The sequence below is a fragment of the Microtus oregoni genome, unplaced genomic scaffold, assembly GCF_018167655.1.
Source record: "Microtus oregoni isolate MIOR12 unplaced genomic scaffold, Mior012 000029F_ref0000214, whole genome shotgun sequence".
Taxonomy (NCBI): domain Eukaryota; kingdom Metazoa; phylum Chordata; class Mammalia; order Rodentia; family Cricetidae; genus Microtus; species Microtus oregoni.
The window spans coordinates 541,622-555,114 of record NW_024543088.1 but is presented as its reverse complement, the minus strand read 5'-3'; the positions used below and the strand labels follow the sequence as shown (position 1 = coordinate 555,114).

Below are 13,493 nucleotides of genomic sequence, written 5' to 3'. Positions count from 1 at the left end.
GGGGTGGGGGGGAAGATCCCAGCACTTTAGGCCCTTAGGTTCCATATGGAGAAGGACCTGTATTCTGAGGACTGTGTGCAGTGTGTGATCCCCAGCATCTGGTCTCTTAGAGCTCTGGCTGCTCATAAGAGTCGAGGGCTGTGTGACAGCCTATCTGGGAAAGGCCTGTTTAGGGTGGCATTCTGAGTCAGGATGTCATAGAAATGAGTACTGGGGACCATTGTTTCATATGCTCTCCCCATATGTCTGGCCTGCTCACAGCCTGCCAGTGTGACCCCAGCCAACCACTTCCTGTCAGCCCATCCTGCTTCTGAGACTGACATGTTCATCCTGTCTCAGTGACTATCCTGATGTGTCACTGGGCAGCACATTCTGGAGGGACATGGTGTGTAGGGAACCTCCCATGGGGACTACGCACTGGTTCTGCAGGCTGGATGGCCAGTTAACTTGCTGCCACTCTGTGGTGTCTGTCGTTGTTGGAACAGGCTCTTTGTGACATGTCATGAGAAGGTCTGTGTACTTGACTCCACAGTTGAACCCTCTTGTGGTCCTCCACAGGGCTGGTGGTGAAGCTCCTACCTTTCTCCCATTCTGAGTATATGCCTCTGTTGGCAGGCACGGCATGCAGACTGAGGCAGGTGCCACGTTGTGCAAGCGTGTCCTTGAGCTCTTGCTTCCCTGGGCTTGTTCTGAGGGAACAGGAAGGCTCCGTGGTTTTACATTGGGCTGATCTTGTGCTAACACAAAGGCATGTAGCACCAGGCAGCTGAAAGCAGCAGAAGCTCGTGGGTTTACCATCTAGAAGCCAAGAGCCCAGTGGCCAATTAGGTTTCTAGGGAAGTTGTTTCCTGGTTCCCAACCCAGCTTTGCACATTGGAAGCTCTGAAGGAACTGGCCCCATTGCGGGTCCAGTCACCCCCCTCCTCATGCCACTACCCTGAAGGGGACAGATACCCTGCTGTTTTGCATGACCAAGTTAGTGGTCACTGCCCCATTTTCTACCTGAATGTCTTCCCCTAGACCCTCCCTGCCTGCTGAGGGTGCACCCTGCACATGCTCAATAGAAGGAGCAGAAGCCCCACTAAAATGGGTTGATAGTTTCCAGTGTGTCCTGCTGGCAGAGCTGTTCACATTGTTTCTGGACCTCCTCAGCCTTCCACTCTGTCTCAGTCCTTTGCATCTGAGATACTGGACTTTTCCAGGCCTGGCCTGTGGCGTCCCTAGAGTGAAGTTACACAGACTCAGCGCATACCCTGCCACTTGCCTTCCAGCTGCTGACCTATCTATCCCTCATGGGGTTCAGCCAGCTTGCTCTGCAGCAGCCCACTCCCTGGGCTGGGCACCTCTAGAGCTGCCAGAATTCCCTTTCGTGGATTTGGAGTGATGAGCTGGCTGTCCTGGGTAGAAACTATAAGCTGGCCTCTCTGAATGCTTCCCACTTAGGTGGCCCATTGCATCCAGGAGCGAGGTGCCTGGTGGCTGGCACTGGCTATGCAGCCTCAGGTACCCCATATCTTTCTCCAGGCTGAAGAGGAAATAGAGACTTCAGCTTAAGGCCCCTCTCTCCCTTTACCAAGAAGCAGCACTTCAGACACTTCCCTGGGTCCCAGTGGGCCTAGAGCCGACCTGAACAGTGGACTCCATTCAGAATTTTCATTGTCATCTCAGAGTAACCTCTTGGAGACCTGAGACATCTTCCCAGAGTAGGCTTTAGAGAGCTGGTGGTAGCTTGAGAGCCCTCCAGAGCCCTAGCCCTGGTCCCGTCATCACCATCTGTGTACTTGGCCCAGATGGAGACTGTTGTCTATCGAACATTGGATGACAAAACTGCTTAGGCATATTATACAGATGGGCATGCTCACACTGGTGCCCAGCAGCGGCTTCATTAATTACAACTGCTGGCCCAAAGGGCAGGGCGCTGAGCTCCTGCTCTGGTTATTACTTTGTAGAATTAAGTATGACTCCCAGAATCAAACCATGAACCACTCAAACCACAACACATGATCTCTATTGAGAGTTGTGTCTTGCTGGGGAGGCAGCCACGAGCATCCTTAGAATTGAATCTCAATGATGCTTCAGGGCAGAGCAGAAAGCTGGTGGGGCCTATGGATAGAGATGCAGGGCAGGGCCCGGGGCTGGGCTGCACAGAGCCAGTGGGTGTCTGGGCTCAGTGTGGGCAGTTTTCTTGGAAGAGCATCCCTGGTTCTGCTGTAGGTTGAATTTGTGCCTTCCTGAGCTGCCAGAGAGCTCTGTCTTAAGTGTTAGGGCTTCTCACATGGGGAGAGGAAGGGGGTCTCAGCCACCAGACAGCCTCCTGCAATCCCCGGGGATGTTCATCTTAATCACACATGAGAGGTCAGCTCTCTGAACAGGATCAGAGTCTGCTTCTGTGAGAGCTGCCATGGTGAGTAGCCTCCAACCAGACTAGCCAGGAAGATGAAGTTCCAATACAAGGAATGATGGAAGTGGCCTGTATTTGTTCTCTGCCTTTTGTTCTTAATTGGCAAGCACACTGCCAACTGAGCTGCATCCTGCCCCCCTTCACCCCATCGCCAAGCTGTGCGTTCTGCTGTGTGGTTAGTTCTTCATGTATTCTGCACACTTGACCACTCTCTGAGCTCAGCTTCAGCAATGCTGCAGCTTATCCTGTAGACCGTTCTCACTCCAGCGTCCTTTGGCAAACAGAAATGTGATGTAGTGGTGAGGCCCACGTTATCTATTGTCATAGCTCAGAAACCATTGCTGGATCCAAAGCTGGGAAGATCCAGTCCTTCATTCTCCCCCATGTGTCTTTCATTCCATCTTTCCTTTCTGTAAATTTTCCTTCTAGTGACTTTGGTCTCACATTTTAGTTCTGATCCACTTTAAGTAATTTTTTTTAAATATGGCATGAGTTAGGGCTCCAGCCTCACTCCCGTGTGTGCATGTATGTTCACTTGTCCTCTCCCCGCTCTGTAGTCTCATTGATGACCAGCTGGCCATACTAGTTTGTGTTCATTGCTGGACTTGCGTCTAATTCAGCCTGTGACTTCTTCATTATGCCAGTGCCTCAGTTGTTGTCTTTGTGTCCTGCTCTTAGGTTTATGTGAACCTTCCGACTTTGTGTTCCCACCCCTGCAATGTGATTAAATCTGATTGTCAACTTCACAGGATGTAGAATCACCCAGAAGACAAACCTCCATGCATGTCTATCTGTCTGGGGGAGTTTCTAGATTGGGTTAACTCAGGTAGGGAGACCACCCAGATGTGAGCGGCATCATTCCCTAGGTCAGGGACCTGGACAGAATTAAAAGGAGAAAGTGAACTGAGCACCAGTGTCTATCTTTCCCTGCTTCCTAACCGTGGATGTGATGTGACCAGCCACCTCACGCTTCTTCCACCGTGATGGACTGTGTACCTTTAGACTGTGAGCCATATAAACCTTCTTTCATTAAGTTGCTTTTGTCAGGGATTTTGTTGTAGCAACAAGAAAAATAGCCATTGTACCCCATCAGTATCACCTTGACTATTCAGAATCCCTTGCAGTTTCCTATGAATTTTAGCATAAGCAAAAAAATAAAAAAATGAAAAAGCAAGCAAACAAACAGACAAAAAAACAACAACAACAACAACCCAGTTTTAGGTGGTGTTCTGTTTTGTTTTGTTGTTTCTGTTTTTTCCCCTGTGCATGGAAATCCAGCTCAGCGCTGCACATGCACTGTCCCCGAGCCACACCCCCAGCCAGTGTTTGCAGTTTCAATAGAATTACAGTGATACTGTAGATTGCTTATTTGACTCAGACCCCGTGACCCAAGCTCTACCTGCTCCCCCTGCACCGAGGTTTCCTGTATGGCAGCCCCAGGTTGACTGAAGTTAGACTCTAAGACTCCCACAGAGACAGTGCTCACCCTGTGGTTCCCTCTGCACTCCTTCAGACATGACCTGGCCCAAGTAGAGACCCAAGAGTCTTTGGTTCATCCAGCTGTTAGAGCAGGGGCCCTATTGTTGTCCCTTCTCCACACTGAGAAGTCAGAGATCACAAAAACGTCCTAGGGGAATGTTGCCCCAGCAGGCCTGCTGTCTTCAGTAAAGCCAAACCCTGAGATCACCTGCGTTTCCTCTCATTCAGCCTTTGCCCGACTGTGCCCGTGAGAGCTCAGATGAGGAACAGGGTAGGGGAGAGCAGAAACTGACAGAAGTTAGAGTTTTAACATCACGTCATGTCCCTGGTCCAAAGGAGGAGTGTGGTGCGTCCTTGCACCTGTGATGAGGTGTGCCAGCATGAGGTGTAAAGATGCTTTGATAGCAGAAGCTGATGTGGGTTCTACCCTGGATATTTCTGTGAGTACCTTTTGTATTTTTGAGATGTGGTCTCATGAGCCCAGGATAGCCTTAAACTCACTACATAGCTGATGCTGGTTCTCCTTTCTCTACTTCCGAAGTGCAAGGATTATAGCATGTACCACTAGTTTCCACTTATGTCTGCAGTTTCAGTGCCTGATTCATGAGTGGGCAGCATAGTGTCTGCAGTTTCAGTGCCTGATTCATGAGTGGGCAGCATAGGTACAGGGGGCAGGAGAGAGGAGGTAAAAGGGTCTTCCTTCAGGCACAGCAGCAGGACCAGCATTTGGGAGTTTGGTCTGATAGGCTTGTTGGTCAATGTGCTGTTTAGATTCTATAGTAGTCCTTGGTGGGGCTGTTAGGATGGAAAAAGACAGAGGCCCCAGAAAAGTCTATGTCATTTGCTCAGGTCAGTGGCAGGCTGGATCCTTCACATTCCCTGCCCTGATTTAGAGTGAGTTCTGCCCCACCTTAGGGACTGGTGTGTCCGTCATCATATTATCGTGCCAGGCCTGGGATACCGTCCCTGCTCTCTGCTCTGTAGTCCTGGAGCCTAAATGGTATGCAGTAGGAAGGACAGCACTGCAATAGGAGCCTGGAGGTGGAGAGCCTAGCTAGGAAGAGCAGCCATCCTCAACTTCTACCTATAGCTCGCAGACCTGGGTGAATGTTTGCTCTCGAGGAACCACAGTCTTGATGGGCAGCAGGCAGCATCCCCAGCCCCATTATAAACAAGCATAGCCTACTGAGAGATGCATGCTCACTGTCCCCAGAGCCTGGTGTCCAGCTCCACCCGGATGTGGAGAATGTCAGGAGCAGTGTCTGCCCTGCCAGAAAAGTGCCAACTGGTCTTGGAGAATAGAGTGGGCAGTGCCAGCCTCTCTAGGACATTCAGTTTGAACAAAACCGGAGATGGGGCAGTGGCAGGTGGTGAAGCAACCCTCACCCAGCATGCACAGGGCTCCTCTTCACCTTGTTCCCCCCTCACTTGGCAGGCATGTGCATTGGGGCCCACTGCTCAGCTGCAAAAGAACCCTCCAAAAAGCACTTTGTGTGTGAAATCCTTTTAGCAGGATGAGTTTGGAATCTGGCCCATGGTTTGAGGCATTTGGCAGGGTCCCTGAAGACGCAATCCAATTAGTCCCATGTTTTCTTGTTTTTATAACTGACTCTAGACCCAGGTTTTCCTCAGTGAAGTAGAAAATAGGTACAGGCTACAACATTCATGCACAACTAGATCTCTTCCCTTCTTCCCTTGTCTACCAGTCCCAAATTTGGCTGGAAGGGAGCAGATGCCCTCAAAAGGGAGGACAGGAGTTGCCTCATGAAGCCAAGGTCCTAGGGCCTGAAACCAGGTGATGGCAGATTGTCACGACACATTGTAGAACAAATGTGTGATAGGATGACTGTGGCTATACTGGACATATACGGTAGAGACAGGATATGAATTGTGGTGGTGAAGGGAAAGGTCTTAGGCAAGGGAGGGGATAAGTGGTAGAGCCCCTGCCTAGTATCCCCCAGTGAAGGGTTGGGGTGTGGTTCAGTGGTAGAGCCCCTGCCTAGAATCCCCCAGTGAGGGGCTGGAGTATGGCTCAGTGGTAGAGCACCTGCCTAGAATCCCCCAGTGAGGGGTTGGGGTGTGGCTCAGTGGTAGAACCCCTGCCTAGAATCCCCCAGTGAGGGGTTGGGGTATGGCTCAGTGGTAGAGCCCCTGCCTAGAATCCCCCAGTGAGGGGCTGGGGTATGGCTCACTGGTAGAGCTCTAGGTTCTATCCCTAACACTGCAAATAATAAAAATGAAGCCCACTTGATGTGCTGCTCCTAAAGAGCTGGGTTTGAGGTGACTCTAGGTCAGAACCTCACTGTGGGCTTATGCTCCAATCATTGGCCTATGCTGTGGGTCAGAAGAGTGGCCACAGTGGAAGCCAGTGCTGAACAGTGAGGTGGGGGGCCAGCTACCAGATAGCGGCTAGGAACCTGCTGCAGGTTCAGTAGGGGAAGAGAATTGTTCGTGGGGGTGGGGGGTTGTTGAGCATAAACCTGAGGCTGCAGATGCAAATGAGAGGGTCCATGTTTGCTCTGAATGTTGTGATGTGAGCCAGTACTTCCCACTCCTTCCCTGCAGACCATGCAGAAGTGGCAGGAATCAAAACAAAACTGCAAACTTCTGTAGAGCAGAACCAAGCCACAAGCAGGAGGCACATGTCCTCTGGTGGAGGACCAGCATTGTGTGGATTGCTTAAAGCTGTTTGCCAGGAGATGGTGGGGCACAGGCTTCAGGAAGAGACCTTGGTAAGGGGAGGATCAGGTAACCTGCTTGTTGGTGGGGTGCTTCCTGCCAGGTAGTACTAGACCTTAGGCTGCAGCAGTGGGCCAGCAGACCTTAGCTCCTTAGAGCAGGATTCAGGTACTGTCCTGGTCCACAGGACTACAGTGGGCACTAGGGTCCCTGTTCCTATGGCTAGACGCAGGTCATGCTTGCTGTGAGACTAAGTCTTGGGTCTCAATGGAGGAAACAGTGGTTCTAATTGTACCTGCAGCAAGGCTGTGAGATTGACTCCTAGCAAAGTAAGAGGCCTGTTCTCCCCTCCATGTCACCTCAGGTATGGAGCTGGCTCTGATAGGAGATCAAAGGAAGGAGTCTGGGGAGCAGGATGGAGACATCCATAGGCAAAGAAGTTGACCCTGAGCTCACAGTTTGTCAGAAAGTGGAATTTAACTGTACTTAGAACCTGGGACATGTGTAGGCCCAGAGCAGCAATGATGGGGCTGAGTGAGGAAATGCAGCTGTCCAGGAGGGAGGCAGGAGATCACAGAGCACAGGGAGGGAGAGCCATGGCAGAGGCCAAACAGCATCGGCTGTGAGAGCCATGTCTGTCATGTGGAAGATGTAGTTCATATGGGTAGACACGGCATCCCTGAGTGCCAGGTGTGCTGATGCAGCTCCTATGAGCAGTTAGAATGTGCAGTACATGCACACTCACAGTGCCATGAGTGCCGGGTAGTGCAGGGTGCAGGTGTTTAGAAAGAAGCAACAGAGATGAGGGAATAAAGCAAGGGCTTCTCCACCATTGCCAGGGAAGCTGTGGGACAGATGGAAAGTCACCATGAAGGCGTGGAAGCATATTTAACTGTGTCTTGGGACCCACCAGAGGATTAGGGCTGATAGGCTCCTGCTGTCAATAGAGAGAGCTTATAACTGGCTATAAGGTGTGGGTTACAAGAATAAAAAGACCAAGTCGGCCCACAGCCTGCATGGTTACTTGTCTGTAAGCAATAGAGCTTTTAAAAGCTCATGGTGGGTTTCTGATGGTCTGTGGTGTGAGGAGGGGATGGAGGCCTGGCCAGGGAGAGGCAGAAATGTCATGAGTCACCATTGTGAGCAGAATAGAAAGGGGGAGCCCCACTGTCACCTTCATCTGTCCAGGGCCCCAGGGAGGAGTGCAACTGCCCACTCTGGGGAAAGAAGTCTTAAGTGCACTGTGTCGGAGCTGAGCCACCAGACACACCAAGTCACAAGGCTTTATTTGGGCATTAGGCCCAGCGGGTAAAAATGTGGCATTATCTGTCACCAACTGTGTACAGTTACCAAGTGAGGAGGGTGGCATACTTAACTAGTCAGACATTCAATGGGACATGTCCTAGGAACAGTCCAGCACAGGAAGGTATGGTTGCAGCATAAAGCAGGCAGTACTTAGCAGCACAAATGCTGAATAGCAAGACACACAAAAGGAAACACATTCAGAAGACAGAAGGCAGAAAGCACTGGAGCCCAATGCAATAGACATCAGTACAGACAGATAGCAGGATATGAATGGGCTAAACTCTGCTACTAAAAGGAAAAGACTTTCTGATGAGTTCCACTCAGAACCAAAGAAATTGGAACAGGTGGCTGCCAAGGCCACTTGGCATTTGTAAGCATCTGAGCAGGCATCAGCTATTCGTGCCTCATCTGAATTCAAGCCAGAAAGCATTGCAGGAAGCGGGCAGATGCTCCTCCCAGTACTGAAGGTACACAAGGACATCTGTACTGCACTCTGTAGGGAGCATGGAAGTACACAGAGAGACAACTGTTTCCATGATCGCAGAGCATGCATGTGTATCTGACCAGTCTCTCCAACGCCAGAGAGCTTTACAACTGAGGACTTGCTCTTTATGAGGCCAGCAGGATGGGTCCTCAGGTAATACCAAACCTATGACCTGAGTTTGATCTCCAGGACTCATACAGTGGAATGAGAGAAAAATCCCTGCAAGTTGTCCTCTGGACTACACATCCACACTGAGGCTACATGTGCATAGCCACACGTGTGCATGCAAGAGCACACACACATGCATTCACACAGCTCTTGCTGTAGCATCATGCACCATGTAGTCTTGTTACCTTCTCCATCAATAAGAAACAGGAAGTACTTCCAGCACAGCCAGTCTCAGGGGCCATTCCATCAGATTCTCAAAACCGTGAGGCCTGCCACAGCACATAAGCCATGCTTGCGTGTGGAGGCAAGGGAGGGATTCTGGAAGTAAGCACTGTGTGGCTTGCGCCTCACCATGGAGGAACTGTACCATCGATGACAGTGTCAGCGTGTTAGGAACAAAAACCAGCAGCATGTTAAGATGACCACCATCCTTGGGACAAGGTAGATCGCTCAGCCAGTAAAGTGTTGTGCTGTCCCCAGAACTCATGCAAAAATGTGGACTTGTAATCCCAGCACTAGGGAGGTGGAGACAGGTGGATCCCAGGAATTCACTGGCCAGCTGCCTAGATAACTGTCAAGTTCCAGTGTGTCCTTAGGCCCCGTGTGCATCTCTTTGGAGGAATGGGGCTGAGGACACGCAGGGAGCAAGGGTCAGCTCCCGGTGACTTTCCTGCTGCTCAGGAAGCCACTGGTTCAGCAGCCATCTGCTTTCCCCCTGAGTCTGGCTGATTGAGCTTGCCTGTGTTGTCTGTGCCTGGGATGTGTCTGGCTCCCTGTCTGCACCCCACCCCTCCCATCGGATGTGTAGAGTAGCCTGCAGACCACGGCCCAAGACAGGCAGGCAGTTCATATCACCCTGTAGAAAATGCTGTGACGTTCCATCCCAGCAATGGTAATTCTAGACTGTGATCTCTGCTCACATTGTCCCTCTCTGTCTTTGAGGTTCTGCAGCTCTCCTCAGTGCGTGAATGTCTGTCTCCCCACCTAATCTTGGATCAGGAGCATGGGGAAAGAGAAAACTGTGTTTACCTGACTCAGAATGCCTTGTGACCTAGGGGTCTAGGCTATGGGGTGTCTGGCCAGACAACCATCTTTCCCAGGCCCCCAGCACACACTAGGCATCTCCCCTAGGGATGTTCAAATACAGACTTCAGGACTTTGGAGATGGATCAGGGACCTGGGCTGTGGGTCTCTGTACAGGCTGACCACTTACCCTGTGTTTCCTTATAGCTGGAGATGGAGCTAAAGATGCTAAGGGCCCAGACAAGCTCAACTGAGACCAGCTTCCCATTCTGCAAGGAGGAGGTGGATGCACTCAGGTATGGCCTCCTCTCTTAGCCTCTGGCTGCCCATGTGTCACTCCCTAGAGCTTGAGCAGAGCCCATCAGAGACCTTGCTTTGTCTCCTTCCCAAGGCTGTTTGCTTCTGTTACGTTGTCTGCTGAGACCCTTGTTTCCACTGGGCTAGGCCTTCCTAGTATCACATCTCAGGTCAGCACCGACAGCTGTCCTCCTAGCCTTGGTTCTCCACGCTCAAGAGGAGCAGAGGCTCCTGTCAGGGTGTCCACTGGGACGTGCCTTGCTGCCAGCAACATGAGGCACCAGGCCTAGCATGGGTGGGGGGTGGGCCACACAGCCAGCAGTAAATTGAAGGATGCAAGCAAGCATCTTTCAGAGACTGCCTCACAGAAAGACGAACAGTCTGGCCAAGCTTCAAACCTTGGGTGTGACTCTTTGCAGGGCACCTTTGGTGCCTGTTTGGAGACAACTTACTGCTTTTGCCGTGTGCATATGTGTGTGCACGTGGCAGGGTGTTTTCTGAAAATGTCCTCCACCTTAATTTTTGAGATAGTCTCTAACTGAGCTCTCCAGTTCAGCTGACCTGGCTGGCAGTGAGCTCCAGGGTCTTCCTGGCTCTGCCTCCCCAGCACTGGGGACTACAGGCACATGTCACCACAAACAGAACTGCCATCAGTTTCTTCCCTGGCCTGCTGTTCTAGCTTCTGCCTAAAACGACTGTGGGATGGCCGTCACCCCTGCCCTGGCATCTTGTCAGAGGCAGCAGAGTGAGTTGATCACCCCCTGCAAGCCTTCCTCCTGCTTTGCATTCAGGACTTGACGGCTTAGGAGCTGCTATGGGGACCTAGGGAACAAGAAAATCTTGTAGACACTGGGGTCTTGATGAGATGGCGTGGAGCTTGGGGGAGGGGAGGCAATCTTCTCAGGCTGGTCTCTTGGTGTCCCTGAGACTGTATGGGGTTCCTGTCTCTGTTAGACTCTTCTGACTTCTGTCTCTCTTTGGGTAATGACTGGTGACTGACTCCCTGCTTTGCAGGGCTGTTGAGGTCAAAGTAAGGAAGGCTTACTTCTTGACACCTCTTTCCAGAAGCGCTCATTGTATAGTGCCGAAGACTCTTATGGGCTAGAGGTTTCCTCTCATTGCCAAAGTACTTCTCATAGAGACCCAGGCCTGGAAAATAGCTCTGTGGGGATACCAGGCACAGAGCTGTTTGTTTGCATTTGTCCCAGCGTGGCATGTGCTGTGCACTGTCAGGGCAGAGCGGAGTGGATAATTGACTGGCCAGCAGAGCCACACACTCCATCTTCATCAGCTCATAGCTTAATGGGGACATTATTCACATGGACTCGTGGCTGTTTAATTATGGGTGGTGCTGTGAGAGCTGGTGTCTGGAGATAGGGTTCCTGGGACATGCATCTGGGTGCAAGAGGAGAGTGCTAGTGCCGTGGCTGAGTGTCTGGAGAATTGGTGTGGCCCGGGCGAGTAGCGTGATCTTCATCCTGTGAGTGATGGTGAGCCATTAGGCATTTTAAAGCAGAAAAACTACATGATCTGATTTGTAGCATCAGGCATTGCTGGCTGCCTAGGCCAGGCAGAGGAACTTGGCAAGGCCAGGCAGCCGTGCCCAGGCCAAGTGCTGGGAAGCATTTGTTGTGAGACTCAGCCAAGCTGGAGAGGCTGCTCCTGGGCAGACACAGCGAGCACTCCCACTGATACTTCACAACATCTATTCTGTGATAAAGACCCTCGCGGGCGGCTGGCTGAGGGTGGGTCTAGTGGACCCGGAAGCATATTCCATGCAGACCCTGGGTACCTGAAGCTGAGGACAGCAGAGTCGAGGCCGCTTTCTTTTGCCTCTGACTGGGAGGTGCCGGTGAGAGGTGCTACCTCTAGGGCTGAGAAGATGAGGTAAAGCAGCTGCTGGTCTGCAGTCACTGCCCTACGGGGTCCTTAGGGCCACACAACTCTGTGTCAGCTGGTGGGCAGAGGACTTGGATTTGGGTGTGGGCAAGTGTCAAAGTCACAGTGTTGGATAGCTGCATGGCCCCCAATGCAACTCCATTCTCCTCATACCATGGGCACTGTGTTGTCTGAAGGCCTGTCCTCCCCACGGCCTCTTGTGTGGTTGGTGGGGGTGTGGGCCAGAGTGCATCAGGTTTGTGGGGAAGAGAGTCAAGTACGCTGCAGGTCTGATGATTTTTAAATTTCGAAAAGGGGCTTTGGTGCTAACATCGTCCTCACTAAGATCCAAGCCTCCTGTCCACATGTCTCCTAAGGAGAACAGCACTGTGAGTGAGGTGCCTTTGTAGCTGCTAAGAACCAGGTTGGTGTATCTGCAGGGGCTGCAGCCCATGGCCCTGCTGGTGCTTCTGCTTTCCAGCGGAGGGAAACCGGGGCTGTCCAGGTGGCACCTGTGAGCTTGGTGCATGCATGTGAAGAAGTCCAGATGAGCAGGGCTTCTGTGCAGTGAGCTCAAATGACTCAGGCTGGACCAAGCATGCAGGTCTTAACTTACCTGCCTAACTTCTCTCCTTGAGCCTGGCATAGGTCTCCTGAGTCCTGTCCCAAAGGACAGCTGCTTACTCTTCTGTCCCTATAGCTGTTGGTGGGGGTGGTCTTCTGCCATCTCTCATCCTTTGTCATAACTTACTTTCTTTTGCTGTGATAAACATCATGGCCACAGAAGCGGCTTTGGGAGGAGAGAGTTTATTTGGCCTACGTGTCCCAGTCCTCTCACAGTCCATCACAGGGAATCCAGGGCAGTAAGTCAAGCAGGAACTGAAGCAGAGACCGTGGATGAGCACTGCTTACTGACTTTTCCTCGTGGCTTGCTCCTCTTGTACCTTCCAGCACTTCCTGCTCAGGGGTAGCACTGCCCACGTCAATCACAAATCAGGAAAATGCCCCAGAGACTTGCCCCTCCACTGAGACTGCCTCCTCCCAGATGACTCCAGCTTGTATCAAGGTGACTAAATATTCTAAGAACAAATACCAGCACAGACCTTTGTTGGCACTAGCATGCTTGGTTCCACTTTTCCTGTTCTATAGCCTTTCAGCTCCATCAGACATTGTAGCATTGTGCCTCGGTTTCCCACAGTGCCACAGTAGGGTCAGTGTCCTGTTATCTTGAGCATGTTCTGTGCATGGCATCTTGCTTTGCTGGGATACCACACTGGGACCCATTGTGCTGTCTTCTGGCTCGAGGGTACTCAGATGGGCAGCCCACTTCCACTGAGGAGCCGAGTCTTTAGACTTCTGTTGCTGCCCCACTTCCCCTTGGAAGGGACACTGGCCATGTGGATTCTGAAGTTTCACTTTCCTCCAGCTGGGCAAGGGTGGGGGGCCCTTATTGAAGCTGCCCTCTTGGAACAAGAGTCCTCCTCTCCTTTTGATCCCTCTCCTGATCCTGAAGAGCCTTTCCTACTGGTCCTTCACGCAGCTCCTGAGGAGGGCCACTTCTGAAGTGGTTGACTCAGAGGAAGACAGCTGACATGAGAGCCCTGCCTCAGGTCAGCCTGCCCTTCACTCTAGACAGTCACTGCAAACACAGCCAGCTAGAAGATGCAGAAGACAGGGCAGGTTAGCTGCTGCTTGCTACCCAGCACACTGTGAGGATGGGCTATAGCCATGTGTATTTATTTGCATGGAGCTATTGGCTACACATAAGGGGTCCAGGGC

The 13,493-nt window shown here is 51.7% G+C and overlaps 1 protein-coding gene across 1 annotated transcript in view; it reads left to right on the top strand.

Annotated features, from left to right (window-relative positions):
• Positions 1 to 13,493, top strand: part of LOC121464955 (mitotic spindle assembly checkpoint protein MAD1) — a 319,326-nt gene that overhangs the window by 195,268 nt on the left and 110,565 nt on the right. The window contains exon 14 of the mRNA XM_041678089.1: positions 9,747 to 9,835. Within this exon, the coding sequence (XP_041534023.1) occupies positions 9,747 to 9,835 (89 nt within the window). The remainder of the gene's footprint in view (positions 1 to 9,746; positions 9,836 to 13,493) is intronic.